This window comes from Nomia melanderi, chromosome 8 (genome assembly GCF_051020985.1).
Source record: "Nomia melanderi isolate GNS246 chromosome 8, iyNomMela1, whole genome shotgun sequence".
Classification (NCBI taxonomy): domain Eukaryota; kingdom Metazoa; phylum Arthropoda; class Insecta; order Hymenoptera; family Halictidae; genus Nomia; species Nomia melanderi.
In genome coordinates this window covers 17416165-17436245 of record NC_135006.1, presented here as the reverse complement: position 1 = coordinate 17436245, position 20081 = coordinate 17416165, and the positions used below count along the sequence as shown (strand labels likewise).

General features: G+C 42.4%; 1 protein-coding gene across 9 annotated transcripts in view; it reads left to right on the top strand.

The window, feature by feature from the left end:
• Nucleotides 1–20081, top strand: part of Atpalpha (sodium/potassium-transporting ATPase subunit alpha) — a 144776-nt gene that overhangs the window by 98961 nt on the left and 25734 nt on the right. For 6 of the 9 annotated variants that reach the window (XM_031969705.2, XM_031969706.2, XM_031969711.2 and 3 more), the window contains one exon: nt 17360–17440. The exons of the other annotated variants lie outside the window; for them this stretch is intronic. In XM_031969705.2, coding sequence (XP_031825565.1) covers nt 17360–17440 — 81 coding nt within the window. The remainder of the gene's footprint in view (nt 1–17359; nt 17441–20081) is intronic. 9 annotated transcript variants of the gene reach the window in all.

Genomic DNA, 20081 nt, shown 5'->3' with positions numbered 1-20081 from the left:
ATGAAATATTCTAAATAATTCTAGATTGTTCAATTTCCAGTTCTGAGAAGAGAAATATTCTAAATAATTCTAGATCGTTCCATTTCTAGTTCTGACAAGTGAAATATAATAATTCCAGTAACTTCCAGTCAATAAGCTATGAAGCAAAGGTAACTAGAATTATTATATTTCACTTCTCAGAACTAGAAATGACCTAGGATTATTCAGAATAATCGAATATCGTCGCTATGAAGTTCGAAAAAAGTTCTGAGAAGTAAAATATAATAATTCCAATTACCTCTGCTTTTACTTTATTTTACATTTTCTTTCCTAGAACAATCTATGATTATTTAGAACAATTAAGTCCCTAAATCTCAATGACGATCAGTTACCAGTTGTTCCAGAAAATTTTCGGAATAAACAATCTCTTTTTACGCGAGACCCGTATAAACGTGTATAAACAATTACGTCCCCGACGATTCGCCGGTTCGTTAAACCCATTGGGAAAGCTCGAGGATCGTTGGTAATTGTTCCTAGGAAATTCTCCGCTTTCGCGCGGAAAAAACGCTCCACTCCGCGGCGCTGTTTGTTCAGACTGTTTGTAGACGTCGAGCATCGTTCTCCGCAATTATTCCTAGGGAATATTCCCTTTGTCGCGCATCTGTTTGTTCAGTCTTCGAGCGCACCTGGACGGACGTTTTCCTTCGGTCAAAAGATTCTCGAGTTCGGTCGTCGGCCGTCTCGGATCGTCGACGCGCTCGTCAGACGCGTCTGGCGGACAACGCGCACATCGATTTTCTTTCTTTCCCGATAATCAACGTTCCTGTAATGAGACAGCCGGCATGTGTGAACCGTGCTTCATCGCGGGAACGATTAAAATTGATGAGGATCTCCGGGGGAAATGGAGAGAGAAGGAATTCCTGGGAAATTGCGGGAGGGGTGATTAATTTAAATGGACGTCTCTGTTCGCCGGGGAACAGAGATTTTCCATCCGCGTTTCGCCTCAACAAGAATTTATGAAGATCCGAGCTGAAACAGAATAGAGTCCTCCCTTGGATGGAAAACAATTGTTCGTTGGAATTTTCATTACCAAGAGAACTACCGTACCAGTCGAAATGACTGTTTTCGATTTTTCTGTTTAGAAATTACTGATATGTTCGAAGCATTGAATATTCGAAATGATTTTGAATATAAATAGTTTCATGTCAGTACTATAATGAATGTCTGAAGAAACTGAAGATAATCTATTGTTACAATTTTTATAGGAATTGCATAGTAATCGTATTAAATGCTCGGTAGTTCTAGTGTTAAAGAGCTCACGTATTGTATGATAGTTACTACGAATTATCGTATTACTGTTTGGCGATAACATTGACGTTAACATTTGACGTTTGACATTCATTATCTCCTGTGACGTATAACTATATGAACATCATTATCTCCTTATTTTTATAATCTAGTCAATATAGTGGAAAAAGAAAGTGAGCAGAATATAGGAAAATTCTTTGGGAAAGTAGAAAAATCGATACTTCGCAGACCTGTCTGCCACCGACGTCCTCGATCTACTCGAAGCACTCGCGAGGACTTAACCAGTTAACTATATTTCTCTTTCACCGATGAATTCTTTATTTTTTCAAACATGTAATTCTTTGTTTCCCTTTGATCGTTCATTAACCCTTTGCGAACGGAGACCGTTTAAAGTACATTAAGCTTGCAACATATAAAGCTAAATTACACATCGATCGTGTGAAATACTCGATAGTTACACTGTTCATCAATTATCATTACACCGGTGTTAGAATCTAGCTGAATGAAAAATATGTATCATCAGAAATGAGAAACAATCATAATGTTTACAACGATTACACATCGATCGTGAAATACTCGATAGTTACACTGTTCATCAATTATCATTACACCGGTGTTAAAATCCTGCTGAATGAACACCAATGCCAGGTACTGCCAACCACTGTCTAGCCGAGATAAACGCGAGTGGAACAGAGCTAGCGAGCGAATCCACGACTCTGTTTCAATTACCCCTGCACAGCGCTTTCAGCGGCGAACGGACACAGAATTCACTTTTACATATTTAATGGCGGGCCGAGAGCAGCTTTCGCTTTACGGCCGGCTGTGAATGCCGGGAACCGGCAAAGCGCGAAGTTTCGCTAAGTTCCACTATTTTTAGCCGGCCCTCTTTTACGCTCTATCAAACATGGATACATTTATACACGCGTGTACATTATACACGACCGGCGCATTTGTTAACGGCAGGCTTTCGCAATTGTTCCCTCGCGTCGCGTTTCGAACGCCGAATTCTGTGGTCGAGTATGAAAGATCTCGACTGCAGAAGAATGTCGAGAATAAGTAACAAACGTGAATATAAATAGCATAGAATAATTTCTGAAGCTCTAAAAATTCATTCATCTCTTCACTTAATCGACTACGAATTCATTGGAAATTAGAATATTCAAAATTGGGACAGGTTAGCTCTTGATTAAAGGATCTCGATCGCAGATGACTCTGAAGAATAATAAATAACAAACATAAATAGCATAGAATCATTTTTGAAATCGATCGTTGCTATAGAAGCTTCGTAATAGCCTTGGAAATCGATGTATCTTCTCGTTTAATCGATCACCAACTCGTCGCCTTGGAATATTCGAAATTGGGAGAGATTAGCTCTTCGTTGAAGGATTTCGATCGCAGATGACTGTTGAGAATAATAAATAAACATTGCTCATTGCTAGAAGCGTTCTGTCGGCTCTAAAAATCATTGATCTTTTCACTTAGACCTTCAAATTAGAATATTCAAAATGGGAACATTAGAAGTTGGAATGTTTGAAATTCAGATATTCTACCTTCAAATATTGAACAATATTATCCACCACATGCATTCGAAATCCATCACTGAACTTATTTCTACACCCATCGAACATCAAAAGTGACTTGAAAATCCCAGAATACCTCGAATTCACCCTATCAGTTAATACTCGTTTCTCGACGAAACAACTTCGCAACAGTCCAACGAATCTTCGCAAACGCTACAAACGCTATTTTCCCCGGAACGATGGGTCGCGCGCGCCACATTTGGTCCACGGTTGATTCAATTCCTCCGACGCTCGCCGCTCGCGTGCCCGGGGATTCGACTTTCCGCCGGCGAACGTGTCCCGAAGTTTCTTCCCTCGCCTCGGGGAGGATTTACGGGGGAGACTTGGGAATTTCTGGAATCTAATATTCAGGATTCGTGCGCTGCGTTCGGGGTTCATGGGGGATTCCCGTGGAACGCTCCGCTGAATTCCTCCGGACTCTCTGTTCTCGTTAATCCACGAGTATTGTTCGAGTAATTGCATTTCAGAGGCTACTTCGCTGCTGTTCCTGGCTGCGTTCGGTTAATCTTGCTTCTCGTGCACCGTTTCAACTTCGGATGCTTGCCGCTGCGATTAATGTCCTTAGATCTTCGTTGCATCTCCGATAATTGGTCACTCGCTGTGGGAACTTAACCCTTTGCGGGCGAAGATTCTTTGGAATATAGGAAATCAGCAGATGAAGTTAAATTATGTATCGGTCGCTTGGATAATTGGAGGGAAACGCACTGATCTGCTGTTTTCAATTAAATCATTATGAACATCTCAGAAAAATGTCGACATTCGTCCACAAAGGGTTAAGGCGTTAGATCAATTCTCTAATACGAACATTTCATCTCGACAGGTCTTCTCACTAGAAATACTCATTATTTCCTAACGAAAATTTTTTACTTTATATTCTTGACAACTGGCGCAGAGAAATGTTTTAGACGAACTCGGGAATAGAGATTTCGATGTTCTATCCAGCAAAGTTTGGCTGCTAAGCGTTTGCCAATCGAACATCCCATTTAATACGCGTGATTACATGTAGTAAAGACTATTAACCCTTTGCACTCGAAAGTTTCTCAATGGAAATATTTAACGTTTTCTGACGAGATACAGATCGTATTCTTTGACACTAATCTAACGATAATTCATAGATAAATTAAGCGACAGAGGTATTTTATTTAAATATTAGTAGCATTGCGAACTTCTATTTGAAATGTTAAATATTCAACTTCATAGTTCTGTTGTATCGAATCATGTGACTGAGAGTCACCCCTCGAGTGCAAAGGGTTGAGCATTCGATATCTAATTCAGCATAACACTTCGAACAATCCGCGAAGCGTTAATCTCAGTACGATAGAACACGTCAACGCGAGCAATTAACCATCCTTCAATTCGCGTTTATCTTCTACTCAACGTCCCTTCGAAACGTCCCCTGTATTTCATCATAAAACGTCGAGTGTCTCCAGCGCGAAAGTGTCGAGCGAAGAGTTGAAAGGAAAGACGGGAATGAAAAGCGAAGAAATCGCCGGGACTCCAGGACGAAGGATGTCCCCGTTGTCCGTCGACGCGTGTCCGTTGCGCGCGCGCGCGCGAACGAGGACGAGAGTGCTCGGTGACCTGGTTGCTGGCCAACCGCACACCCCTCGTCGACGCAGAAAACGGGGAAAGCTGGCAGAAGTCGTTAAAACGGCGGGCAAAAACTCGCGGAAACGGGACGGGAGTGCGTAAATAAAAGACAAAATGGGCCCGGCGCGCCCGTATCCTGCCGCCGGGGACAGGGGGAGCCAATTAAATTCGCATTTGTCAAGTTCCCTTCGCGGTTTCTTCAAGGGGTTGCAAATGCTCCCCTTAATCGTTCCGTTGTGCTCCGGTTATGGCTTGTCTTCGACGGAGATTGCGAACCGCTCGTCAGACCAACGACCGTTCCTTTGTTTCTTGCGGATCTTCGATGGATGAACTATAGGTCTTATAATAAATAGAATGAATAGTATAAGTAACAATAGACGAGTAATAGTTTTTCCGTGGATAACGGTTAACCCTCTGCAACAGAATTTCCAGCTCGCGTTAGGAAAATATATTGAAACCATGAAAACAGTGTAATTTAAAATAATCACGTTTCTATATATGACTAACGAAAGTAATTGTTTAATTAGAATTCAGTTATGTGAGATCTGAGCAAACTTTACTGCAATTATTGTCGATAACAGGTTAATTCCTCCGAACCACTGAATCAAAGCATTCAAGTGTTCTTGAAACTCTAAAACTTTTTGACTACACGCATATATATCCTAGAAATAAACCTATCAAAGAGAAACAAAACTGTAACAATCGAAGATCGGTTGATTTATAATTCAGAATTACCAGAAATGAATAGTAAATTATCGAAATTGGCAGAAGTCTGTTACCTTTTCAGTAACTACAAAAAAGGAACTCAGGAATCAGTCAGTTTAACTCGTCCAGTAGTTTCAGTATTAAACGAACTACCAACTTATCAAATAATTCAATAGAATATTACCAAAAGCTAATAACAGAACTCTTCTCTTACACATGCATCGCACGATGCCTTGATTACTTCGCCTATTAAACTACCAATTTATCAAATAATTCAACGAAACACTGCCAAAAGCTAACAACAACGGAAATCTTCTCTTCACGTCCATCGCACGATGCCTTGATTACTTGGCCGCACGTTACACACGAAGACGGGGTCCAATAGATTTCAATCAGCCTGCGTATTAACCCTGAAAGCGCGAGCACGCCCCCGGGGGAGAACAAATAAGAACGCAAACAGGAAATCCAATGCTCCTGTTTATGAACGTATCCGTAATTTCCGTGGTTGTTACATGATAGTACCGGTACACCGGCAACTTGATCAAACTGATACTTCTAACGGCAGCGTTCGTGTCTGTGCATAGACGCGAGCCGTCACGTTCCCAAGGGGCAGACGGAATATTCCGGTTCGCTGTTCGTGTAATCCCGCGGATTAACTTTTACCAGTCCGATCGTTATTCTTGCTTTTTCCCGGTGTTTTCGTTCGTGTAGAGATTCCGAAGTCTCAATTCGAAGAATAGACACCCAATGTAATTGTCAATTTGAAACGTGTTCCGCTGCACTACTTCCTTGCCCTCTAACCTTAAAAGGTTGCCTTACGGTAAATAACTTCGCGGGAAATTACTAAAAATACTTCTATAACACTGCCATCCAAGTATGTCAGCTCAATGTCACTCCATAGAACAAAACTAGAGAAAATTATTTTACAGATTCACAGATTTCACAGAGCAAAATACACAAAATGGAAAAAGTACAATATTAAATCATTTGACTGAATCGGCTTATCATTGCACGTTCGTCAAACTGAATGGCACCGCAATGGGGAGTTTTATTTACAATACAGAAATGTTTGAGAACAATCATCGTTTAATTGAGTGAATTATAGTAATTCGATTTGCTTTTTCCACGGCATTCAACGTGTTAAACAGCAAAAAACGTTACCTCTTCTATGCACACAAATATCAGAAAAATCAGATAATCCTAACCGCATCGGCTGCCGAGCGACTCGCGTATCGCAGGGACGGTAGAAAAAGTGAAGCTCGTAATTCCTTCGCATAATTCCCGTTTACGAGGCGGCGCAGGAACCCTTGGATACCAGAAACCGCTGAAACCGCAGCGGAAAAAGACGAGGATCTCGTTGCAACCCTGTGTCCCGCACGCGGCCGCACCTGCATGGTGTTCGAGCGTCGCGGGAGCAGAGAGTAGGTGGCCTGGTTGCGTATTGATCCGTGATGGGGGTGGGTTAGCTCGCATGCGCGTCTCCGGCGACGGCTCCGTCCTCATCGACCCGCGGCTGAGACTGAAAAAGAGAGAAATGGAAAGCGGAACGCGTCGCCGGGGCAGGTGGGGGGCTGGTGTTTCTGGATCAGAATGGTACGGTACCATCGATACGCGCGCCTCTCGCTGCAGACACGGCCCCGGGCGCGTTTAACCCTTAGCACTCCGGATGGTTTTGTAATCTAGCAACTGCTACTAATTTTTATAGTATTCTTAGCGAAAATTAGATGCTGTAACGTTTCTTAGATCGTTTATTCTCCTTAGTAGAAAATTTGGATGCGTGGGAAATGGAATAATTTTGGGGTAGTTTCTTTAAGATTTATTAAGGTGTTTAATATTATAACTGGTGCAATATTGGAGCCTACAGAGTTCAAAGGGTTAACCCTTTGCGGACGAATGCCGACACTCTGCCGAGATCAGACTCTCATATCTATAATACTAAGTTGCACAGAAACAATTTAATTACTATAGTGTTACTATAGTACAGCTAAACATAGTTTTCTAGGACTAATAGAGTAAACTGTAGAACAAACATCTGGAAATCTAGTGTTTAGGTTGATAGATCGTATGTTTCTATAGTTTCCCTAGTTTTCTGAAGAATTATGTTCTAGGGGTTGATTCGGTAGCTAATCTAAATCTTCCGAAACCGTTCCAGTTATTCAATTTTGAACGATTGCCTTAGCTAGACGCAAAACTTCCTTTAAGATTGACACAGTGAAACAATCGCTTAGCTAATAAACTTAACTTCAATGCACACCATCTCTCACCCCTTTCACTAAATAAAATCATCTCCAACACAATTCCATCATTTCAAATCCCGCATTAATGCTTCACCAAAACGGAAGGAAACGATCGTTAGAGGAACACCCGCCGCCGATACTCCACGAACGCGTCACGTGACGCGATAATCACGAGAATCCTCCTCGCGCGCCCCAAATAACAAGAGTTCCCGAGTTATTCCGCGGAAATCGCGCGGCAGACACACGCGAGGGCCGCCCGAAATCTCGGGGCTAAGTATCCCGGAACTTGTCGCATTAGCGACGCCATTAATTCCCGGCGGAACCGCGACGAACGGCGACGCGAACCTTTTCATCCGTCATCGTCCCCCGGAAACTCCCCCGCCCCCCGAACCGAGAGGCCCGTCCCTCGAGTGGGATCGAATTGGGTTAAGCGGCACAGACTTCGTTAGAATTTCGAGTTAACCCTTCTGGCTACGCTTCCCACCGCCCCGGCGAACCTTCGAGACGCCGGACGGGTGGGGGTGGCTGTTACGCAACTCGATTAAGCTCGGTTTGTCGCGTCTGCCGCGCGACGAAATTCTTGGTCGCGTTTGCGGCGCTCGCGAACGGCTCCCGCTAAGCATTATTCCGCGGTCGAGAGCGGCGGGGGGGTGGTTCCTCGCGTAACGCGGGACAATAGGGGATGCAAACTAATTTATGTATCGGGTAAACCATTTTCCAGCGGGTACGGAGGGGTTAATTGGCGTCTTTGCGTTGTTCGCGACGGTAGGTGTTCGGATGTTGGATACGGTGTTCATTGAGGAACTCGAATGTAGTTCCGTCGAGTGGTTTCTTATATTTACGTACTGTTTGCTGTTGATCATTGACATTAGAGCTAGTTAGCGATTTAGAGGTTTTTATTTTGCTTTTATTTTGATAAAGTGATGGTTCTCGTCGAATCTCAAGAAATCTTTCTTGAATTTTGGGAGTAATTATGGATGACAGCCTTCGATATGAGAAAGTTTCAGCTGAATGGCATCTTAATATGAACATCATCTCGGTATCATCTCTGTATCTACATTAATATCTCAATTTCATCTTAATATCTACATTAATATCTCAATTTCATCTTAACACCTACAATAATACAGAAGTCAACGAAACATATAATTCTTTCGTGAACATTTCATCTCAATTGCTTCTTAATATCCTCATTAACATCTCAATTTCATCTTAACACCTACAATAACACAGAAGTCAACGAAAGATGTAATTTTTTCGTGAATATTTCATCTGAATGTCATCTTAATATCCACATTAACATCTCAATTTCATCTTAACACCTACAATAACACAGAAATCAACGAAAGATCTAATTTATTCGTGAACATTTCATCTCAATTTCTTCTTAATATCCACATTAATATCTCAGTTTCATCTCAACACCTACAATAACACAGAACTCAACGAAACATCTAGTTTTTCGTCAACCTCCAGAGAAAGGTTCAGGGAATCGGCTTCGGTTTCTGACAAACTCCTCGGAGAGCCGCTCGAGCGAGAGGCGAGGCGCGGAGCTCGCGATGGGGATCGTAATCGTCGAATTAAGGTCGAGGGTACCAGGGCTTTTATTGAGAAGAAAGCGTATCTGGGGGATCGAGGGATCGGCGACCGGCGTTGCCCGCCGGAAACCGAGTCTACGATTCCTCTGCTCGCGCGCGCTCGCAATTATCGCGATAACATCTCACCTGACCGATTACTCTAATCAATTACGGATGCTGAGCTCGATTGTCGCGTCTCAGAGTTCCTCGGAACTCGCACAACGATCTACACGGAGTCCGAACAATCTCGAATCGCGCTCGATTAAACGCATTTATATCATCGATGGATGAACGCTCTAATTTATCTTCGGAATCGTATCTTTCTCTACCTTTCTCGAGAGATGAAGTAAAACGAAATGAAACGGAAATTTTGAAGCTGAATCGAAGACAGCTGAATGTTAGCTATTGTCTTTTATTCTGTTCGTCTCCTTTTTTGTTATTTAGTAAATCTTAAAGTGGGATTATTTGCAATTCATCAAATACAGATCTTGTTTTCACAAAACAGTTTCTAACCGAATTCTTTCCAGGCGGTCGCCTAAGCGTTAATGAAACATTTTAATTGAAATACTTGAGTTTCTTAGCGAATCTCAGCGTCCGATTGATTAAGAATCTATGAAACGTCCACGCGAGTTGTGGCGGAAACACTGCTAACGGTTTATCTACCGGAAGCTTGTTAACCCCTTGCCGTACTCGAACGAGTTTGATACAAATTGTACACCGAACATAAATATCACGAGTCTGACTCGAGGTGATAACGAGTTAATCACCTTCGCGAAGTTCGTATCCAGAAGAAGCTTGATAACTTTGAACGAGCGGAAATGCCAGAGTAAAACCGTTGCATTCTACAAAATCACTCTATAATTCTAGAACTTCTTAATATCAGAGGACTCAATGATAAACTCAGAAACTTAATCCGCCTTGAATCATCCATCCAGAAGCGTATCTTCAAACATTTCGAATCACTATTAACACATTGCGTTTTTATATGAAGACACTTAGCTATGCAACTTCGCTAATTACCGCATTGGAAAAAATCTAACGGTAATTCACGGATAAATTACGCAACAAAGACATTGTACTTGAATATTTCACATAACAGTACAAAGTTTAATTTAAAGTACTAAATATTCAACTTCATAGTTTTGCTGTGTCCAATCAAATGGTAACTGAGAGTCGCTTCTCGAGTGCGAAGGGTTAATTTCGCGTACCATCGACTGGCGATAAATATCATGTATTCCATTAACATTTTATGACAGTGAAAAGTTTGATTTTCACGTAGAATTTCAAATATTTCTACTAGCAAATCAAAAATCTCAGAAACATATTGAGCAACAGACAAACGAGCTGATTATAATCAATATAAGTTGAAACGATCAAAATGGCTCGTAATTCGTTAAAATTCCCACCTGACGACAAGGTCAAACCTCGGCGCGGTGTGAACGCAGCTTAAGCCTGACTCGAACCTCGGAGACCAGAGAGCTTTCATCTGCTAAATGAACAGTGGGTCGATCCGTTGGCCGTGTGTTCGAGACACGGCCTTATCGCGACGCTTTCCTGCCCGACAACCACTTCCGGTCCCGCCGCGAATCCGTGGCGAGCCGTTCAGGGGCGAGGCGGGGCGAAGTGCGCGCACCTATGCACTCGTGTGCGTCCGGCGTTCCTCTGTTCCTATCCTTCTTCCTTCGTCTAGTCCTCCATCTTTCTCGCTCTGTCATTTTCTGCTTCCTTCTACCTCTGTCTCTCTCGCTTTCCTTTCCTTGATCCTTCGTTTCACTTCTCTCTGTCTATTTCTCTCCTCGTATCGGTCTCTGTCTCTCTTTCTATGTATTTTTACATTTCTGTACATTCCTCTTTAGTCACGTCTCTTTTATTCTTTTCCTGTTTTCCTTTCCATCCATTTTTGAGTATCTCAGGAATCGATGCAATTAAGTCGACTTTCTGATATCCGCTGACATTTCTGTACATTCCTCTTTAGTCACGTCTCTTTTCTGTACATTCCTCTTTAGTCACGTCTCTTTTATGCTTTTCCTGTTTTCCTTTCTATCCATCTATATTCGAGTATCTCAGGAACCAATGCAATTAAGTCGATTTTCTGATATTCACTGACATTTCTGTACATTCCTCTTTAGTCACGCCTCTTTTATTCCTTTCCTATTTTCCTTTCCACCCATCTGTATTTAAGTATCTCAGGAATCAATGCAATTAAGTCGATTTTCTGATATCCACTGACATTTCTGTAGATTCCTCTTTAGTCACGTCTCTTTTATTCTTTTCCTGTTATTCCATTCTGTCCACGCGTTTCTCCCTTTTTCTCACCTTCCATTTCTTTCCACCTTCTCGCCCTACTTCCACCTTTGTCCCTCTTTCCCCCTGTCGTTCCGCCTCTTTTTCCGCGCCATCTCCGTCCCGCTCGCGCCCGCTGCTCGGCTTTAGTAGCTCGACCAATGGAGATTTGCATGAGGTCGATCGTATTCATCCTGCGGACTTTATCGCGGTTCTATATTGGATTAGCCTGCGCCGTCGACAGCCTTGACTATCGATCAGGATTTTCGTGGATTCCTCGGGCCGCCCCCAGCACGCCCCAGCTTCCATCCCTGACCGCTTCATCGATCGAGGAACCCTCGAAGACACGCGATTCGGCTCCCACCGTGTAAACCGACGCGACTCGCGTTTCTTCTGCTGTTTGCGTTACCAATACGAGATTTACTGAAGCAACATTAACAAACTTCACTCTTCAGCAGAAGTTCTGCGAGTAGAAATACTAATTACGATGTGTATGATCCCTGATATTGGTTAATTTCGATGAACCGGACTCGTCGTTACTCCGAAACGCTTCAACTTTTAACCCTTTGCTATACTTTAACGAGTTTGACTCGTGATCTAGATTTTGGACTACACAGAAATATCACGAGTCTGACTCGAGATGATATAATTATGGCCTGAATTTCGCCGGTTGACCCCTTGCCTTGCAATATCGTGTCAGATAAGATAAATGGAATGTTTTCTATCACTGCATTATTCAAATAGTTCAAACAAATGCACCTGCGGAATTGAGTCGTAAGGCAAGGGGTTAAACGTTACAGCAAAGAGTTCACTTGGACAGTTAGGATAAGTGGCACGTTCGAAGTATTACTTCCTACTCCGATGATTCGCAGGTTAAGACGCGGGATCGCGTAATTATCCGATTCGCGAGCACTCGTTCCGACTTACGGCCGAAAGGTGTCCATTTTGCTCCCCTATTTCGTTGATTGGTCGGCGCATGTGTCGTCGGTCAGGCCGGCGAGGTGAGTACGTAACGGAATTGCATAATCGTGCTTCCTCAATGACGGGAGCCACCGTGCGACGATCAACGAGAGATAATAATGTCGCGGAATTGTCGCGTTTACGCGCGACCGTGCGGCCAGACATCGCGATATACACGGTGGCCCCGAGAAACGCGACGCGACGCGACGCGACGCGACGCCTCGGGGAGGATCAAACGGACAGAAATAAACCGTCCTCGAACACCGGGATTCCAGGCAAATGAAGGTTATTATAAAATTATTCTCTCGCTGGAACTCTGCGTCGCGATGCACGGAACCGTCGATTAATAAACAGACTCCGGAGAAACCTGAGGATATTTTGTTTAACACTGGAACTACCGTACCAGTCGAAATGACTGGTTTCAACGTTCTTATTTCGTAATTATTGATACCTTGAAAGCATTGTGAAGTGATCTTGAAAGTAAATAGTTTCACTTGAATAGTATAATGAATGTCTGAAGGAATTGATAATAAATTATTACAATTTTTGTAGGGATTACATATTAATCGTATCAAATGCTCGGTAGGTCTAGTGTTAACGATTCTGCTTCAACGGGAAATTTATGTCATTTTTCATTATATCATTAGCTATTTCCCTATGAATCAATATATATATGACTGTCATCGAATTGGCAGTTTACATTCAAACTATCATCACAAAATATTTAAATAGAAGCTATCATAATATGATATATTCTTGACTATGAAACATAAACGTTTCCAAAAATTGATACTTCCTGATATTTGTCAATCTCAATCAAATGAATATTCTGTTTAATTATTCAAGGATTTAATAGTGTCTTCGTTGCTTCTAGGTCATTTGTACAATAATTCCAAAAGTCATTACATTAACTTCCTCAATTTTTCCTGGACTGAACCGCAGCTTCCGAAAGACTCGGCTAAGGATTCAGTCATTTACTTGGCAAAATATCCTTCGAAAATCAACTTCCGTTGTCTCGAAGGTCCGCAGCACTGCTCAGTTCCGACAGGGAAGATCCGAACACCGTGTATAGAGGTGACAACAGAATTACGCGCGTTTTTACGAGCACGTTCGATCAGCCTCCGCGGCTCTCAGCGCACTCTCGGCCGTTTTTATCTAATCGTGAACGCATTCCGCCGCGGCTCGGGCTCCGCTTAATTCAGCCACCGTCCGCATTGGAATATTGAATTACCGCGAATTATTCAGCCAGTTAGACGAGCCAGGGTTAAGACTATAAAACCGGCGAGGATCGACGCCGCTTTTCCTGGTTACGCTCGAACGTTACGCTCGAACGCCATCTTGTCGCGTGGCCCATCGCCGATCGACTGGACATTCGTCATCGAGCAATTTCACCAAAGATTTTCATGAAACATAGAACGTTCTGTTGTGTGGGTTACTGTTTTCGACATTCTAATTGCAGGAAGAGCCCTTAATTAACCCCTTGCAGACGAATGTCGACATTTTAAGATGAAGTGTTCGTATTTGGAAAACTTCGCGAACGAATGATTTAGTCAAACGAGAGATCAGCACGTAGATTAGAGATTACATTTTATGTAGTAAAACTATGAAACTTAATATTTAATATCGAACTGTATATAATGCATTGCTGCGTGAAATATTAGGATAAAATAACTTTGTTTCACAATTTACTTGTGATTTCCCACTACGATCTGCCCTAGGATTCGAAAAACGACGTAGAAGAGGAACGGCGGCACGTTATTTACCGCGTTACTGGATGTTTAGGCTCGAATCGGTCGGAAAATCGAAATCCCCGCAGCCGGGCCATTAAAATGTCGGTCACGCGGCGCATCCCGGGGGCATGACACACACCGGCCATCCGAAGCAATTTATTTCGACGGAACGAGGACTGCCGACGACACACATCGCTCGTTAAAATCGTTGACGAACAACCGCCGCGTACCTTTGTGTCTGTATCATTTGGATCAATAGAGGACTAGCTCCTCTCTTTCTCTCTTTTCCCGTCTGTCCGCAATTTCCGCCCGTTCGATTCGAACCCTTTTTTCGGGGACATTCGCGTCTGCCGCTGGGAAGTTCCTGCGACAGGGAAACTCGACATTCTTGTTGAATCTCTTGTTTGTCTTCATTTTCTTCGATTGGTAATTGGACTTTTTAGAACGAGAAACTTTAGAAGATAGGGTTTGAAAAATATTAAAAAAAAATATTTTCTATCGATTACTCCGAAGATTTCATATTCACTTTCAGTGTTCTAATAATGCACGCGTTTTCTATAGAAATGGTACCAATTTATTAGTTGTATAAATATTTCCAGAAATTGTAGTAACTTTGTCGACCTCGAGACATCGAAGATGAATTCCAAAATTGATTGCCTGTAATCTTGTAATCTTCTAATCAAAAATGGCACTTGTAACTATTCATAATCTTCTTCTATTTTCAGTGATACAGTGTTATTTACAGTTGAAAAATTCGACGTTTGAAAATTAGGATACGTAGACACGTAATTGGACGACTGGAAATCGCGATGAAGTGTGCTAAATAATGTCCGTAGCGCTCGGTGCGCGTGAAACCGACGTGTTCCGTAGAGCCAGCGTTAATGGCGGCCTGCGAAGTTTTCCTCCTGCGCGGCGCCCGAGAACCACTGGCCCCGCGCCAATCAATTTCACTTATTTCCGCGACACGTTCGAGATTGGAGTCGCCGATCCGAGAGGTCGAGACAATTTACTGCAGTGCGGCGGGCGAAATCTTCGGCCGCGACGCGACGGGGCGACAATTATCATCACATCGCGCGCACACGTGCCGGGATCGATAGACGCGGTGCCTGCCGGAGCCATTGTGCCGCGGCGAATCTTGCACGGGGATGCAACTTTTCGGTTGAATGGTCACCTGGGAGACGTCGATCGATCGGCTCCGCTTCGGAAATAATCAGGCCTCGGCTTTTTTTAGACCGTTTAATAACGAGGCGCGATAGAGATTGGCCAAATTCATGGCGCGGCGCTCGCCTGGAATTCCGATGGCGGATCGATAGGCGGAGGTTCGTCAGGATTCGCGAGTTGATGTGCGGTCGGGCTTGATCCGTAGATGTTGAAGAACCATCGGTGCGTGGTATTTTACCGAGAATATCGCCGGAACATCGCAAAATGGCGAGGATTCGGAGGAACGGGCTAAGATGAAAATAGGCGAATTTATGACTCGACGCTTGAAACGCCGATGTGAGATGGATGGCGAGGATTGACGAGTTGATATGCGGTTAGGTTCGATCCGTAGATGTTGAGGAACCATCGGTGCGTGGGATTTTACCGAGAATATTGCGGGAACGTCTCAAAATGGCGAGGATTTAGAGGAACGGGCTAAGATGAAAATAGGCGAATTTATGACTCGACGCTTGAAACTCCGATGTGAGATGGATGGCGAGGATTGACGAGTTGATATGCGGCTAGGTTTGATCTATGAACCTTGAAGAATCATCGTTGTATAATATTTTATCAAGAACATTGTGAGAATATTGCAAAATGGTGAAGATTCCGGGAAAAATCAGGCAAATTTTTATGTTAGTTATCACCTTGCGTCCGTTTCAATATTCTTCCCCTGAAACTTAATATTTTCTATCGTTGCTTCTAGAGAATAAATCAATCTCAAAGTCTCATAGTTTCTGAAAAGTCCAATAAGACCATTCGAAAACGCCTTATTTTACAAAAATCGCAGGATCTTCAGCGCGAAACGGAACGACAGGATTCCCGATTTCCCGTCGCGAGCCGAGAAAAATGTATCGGCCGCGATCCATGGTGCTCCGTTCAAGGATAGCCTCGATCACGGGATACCGTCGAGCGATTTCAGCGATACGCCTCCATTGAAACGGCACCGGAAGCGGTCGTTATCCAAACGCAAGCGAGCCGAGCGGTACCAGCGAGGTCGCTCTTGAAAATTAGGCTTCTGACTGCACCGCGGTCTCTCACGTGTTCGATTCACGCTGCCCACGTGTTTCGGGAAGGTCGTCCGAATACGTTTCTGCGTTCCTGATTCACCACTATTCCGAGAAAATCTAACGCACTCCAGCTGCAGCCTAAATCACCGAAACTTCATTTAACAGCGACCGTCCCGACGTCTTAGCAAATTGAAGTTCCCCCAGTGTTCTCGGAACACTGAAGAAGACAATAAAAACCGAATGCTGCGCTCTGGTTTAACCTTTTGCGGTCCGAAGTGCTCTTGATTTCTCACTTTGAGATTCCGACGTTAGTTCATTCAATGATAGCTTAATATGACGCTATTTATTTATTCAAGAATATTTGGGAGTCATTGAAACGTTAATTAATTAATAAATATAGAAAAAATTGTTGACCCTTTGCGGACGAAGATTCTCTGAAATACACAAAACCCTCAACAGACGAAGCTAAATTATATAACAGTTACTTGAACAATAGGAAAATAGAAAACGAAGATTCGTTGAAATGTAGGAAACCTTCAACGGATGAAGCTAAATTATATATTAATTGCTTAAATAATAGCGATAACAGGAACTACATGCTAATCTCTTACTGTCCGAGTAATTAAATCATTTGTTTGTAATTTGGTATTCCAAATATGGAAGTTTGACCTCAGCAAAATGCCGACATTCGTCCGCAAAGGGTTAATCAATGCTCCACTCTATTTAACGAACTCTGTTCTCTTATAATCTCAACGTTACACAGCATTCTAGACAATATTTGCAATCTCGAAAATCAAAACGAAAGTTCGTTAAGCATCGAGACATCCAGAGAATCTCATTCCGAATTGAATGAATCGAATTCACAAATATCGAACCATGAGCAATCGTACTCGAAACTTCACTTTCCAACTTAGTAACAATAATTACCCTCTAATGGTACCTCGATCGAGGTCAGAATCGTACAGAAGAGAAGGACAGTCATCAATTACCCGATCTCTCCGCGAGGAAATCATTTTCCAGCACGATCAGCGTCGCGCAGCATCGTCGAACCCGTCGAACGTCGTTATTATTCTGTTCTCTTTTCATTTCACGCGTCCTCGATCGCCTCATGAATTTATTTTATATTTTTTACACCTTGTATATTTTTTTTTCAGCGCTCATTCACGTGTCTCACATTACCAATCATACATTTCTTTACAGCATGGCCGCTCAGACTCGTACAGGGTCGCGACGTTGCCTAAAATTCGCGACGACAACAAAACGGCAGACGGGATGTTCAAGGTATTCTGCGGAGGACTTCCGGTCCCCGCGGCGACTCCACTTAAAATGTCTCTTTTTTTTCGGGGGCTTGCTTCGTCTCGGGCGATAGACCATTTTTCTCCTCGCGTCTGCAAACACTCTATGAGGGTTCATTTCCATGATATCTTATCTTCTCGGTGTGGCTCTCTCTTGGTACTCGGACTAATCGTTTCCTTTCGCCTTGGGTATACTAACCGATCCTCTCGAACAACTGCTATCAACCCTTTGCGCTCGGGAATCGACTCAGTTTCGTACAGCAGCATTATAAAGTGAATATTCTATTGCATTATAAAATTATACTCAATATTATGAATCGTTCGGAAACTAATGCTATTAGACACATTTTCTGACATTTTCTGATCTTTTCGATTCTAATGGAATAATTTATATGGTTTTTAGTTACTAAGGGATGCCTTCGTTTTTTATAGCTTCCGAGTATGTTGAATAATTTCGAAAGCTAGAATATTAATTTCCAATTTCTTTTCTTTGGACTAAATTGGCTTCCGAGCGACTCGTGTTGTTTAAATTTGGAAGCTGCAAAGGAATCATTCGATGATTCAAGTAACGAGAGCTTGATATGTAACTTCAAAGACTTTAAAAAGGGTTCCTTCGAGGATTCTCGTACGCAAAGGGTTGAACACTACGAAACACTGTTCTGATTTCCTAGCACTGTCTCTCTGAAGGCTGATCTTCACGAGACATTCTCATAGACTATTCTATTCTACACACTCTTCGCTACAAATCTTTCTGAAACTGGAGGTTCAGTCTAAGTCGCGACTTGGACTTCTAAACGAACAGAATACTCGTCTACCCTTTGTCTCAGTAAAACTACTAATTTTAAAGTACATTCGAAGCTTTAATGTGCTGATGAAACAAAGGGTAGACAGTGTTCAAAACGAGAAATATCTTCGATTCGTCGAAGAACTTCGTGAAAAATCCTCGATCGTTCTCGATCGTTCTCGATTAACCCTTTGCAGTCGAATGTCGCCGTAACGTTTCGAAAGCTGCGAACGAATAATTTCATTATTCAAACAATACCAGATTTTCTTTCCTCCCGCGATAATTCGGAATTTTTAATCTATCGTTTAATTGCTAGTCCCGCATTGACCTCTTTCCGTACAACGACGAGTGAGACTCGTGACGAAGATTTCTAAACTACTTTAACAAGAATCAATGCTGTTCATTTTATTATCTTCAAATGGAATTTCCACTTGAAGTAGAATAGAAAATTTTATTGCATTCCTTACAAATCGTCGATAGTAAAATATTACACGAGCTTAGTAACGAAAGTGAATAGTACGCCAAGGGGTCAATGTAACATTTTAGATCTGTGCAACACAAATCCAAAGTAAAATTACAAAATCGAATTCCTTACTTCATAGCTTACAAATTTCGGTTTGATGTTTCAAAATGCGTAAAGATTCTAGTATCTGAAATTTATCCGACAATGTGTTGTTTCAATGGACAATCGAATCTCTTTCGGAAAGAGTTCGAAACTCGACGAATCCTCGTCGGCAAAGGGTTAATCCTCGCGAAAGGCGGCATCGCTCTTCGACTATCGCTTGGCTTGCTCGATCGCGACACGTTAATTCGAGATAATTGACTGATACCGGTCGCAGGATTTATGGGATTACCCGAGGAGCATACGTCGAACGGGTCCCTCGGCGATTACCCCAGTTCCCGGGAAACGAACGATCCTTTAATTAATAACGACCGTCGGATGATCCATAAATACCGTCATTAAACTCGGCTATTAATACCAACCCTACCCGAACGTGTTTGCCCAATCACCCATTGCCGACCCTGTGAATAATCGTCCAGCGGACAGGTGGACGGACATTGGTTTATCATAATGATCCAGGACCTATCCTTCTGCCGTTGATCCTGCGATCCTCGAACGAAAACTTTCCATTGAAACGCTCGCCAAGCGTTGGTGTGTTCTACTTTGCAACGGTAACTGCTTCAAGTAGTCGCTTTACACTAACATCTGCGCGTGCGCTTCAATTGCGGCTACGCGTGCTAGTGCGTTGCTGGAAAAGTGTGTTTCATTCTCTCCCTAATGATCTTCCAATGTGAATATTGGAAATATAGATCATCCCGCAAGTAACGTTCCTATGGGGGAATTTTTAGTGTCGGAGATTCATGTCTATGTTTTTTAACAATCAAAGTATTGAGCATGTTGCATCACCTTCTCCCATTTTTCGATTAATTTTACATTTTTGGATTAATGAATTATAAGCTTTTGGCAATGTTTCATTGAATTATTTGATAAATTGATAGTTTAATCCTTTGCACTCGAGAGGTGACTCTCCACCGCTTGATTTCCTACAGTGAAACTATAAAATTTGATATTTAAAATGTTAATAATATATATTTTGATATTTAAAATTGATTATAATTAATATTTTGATATTTAAAATATTAAATATTAAAATATTTCTAGCGAAAAACTTACGAGTGCAAAGGGTTGATAATGTAAAGTAAGGTAAGAAGCGACGTTACTTGTGGGATGGTCGTAACAATGATAGAATATTTTAATAACTCTCCACTGTGAATCTAATATTTGACTAACATGTGTTTCCTGCGAATCAAATATTTTACTACCATGTGTTTCCTGTGGATC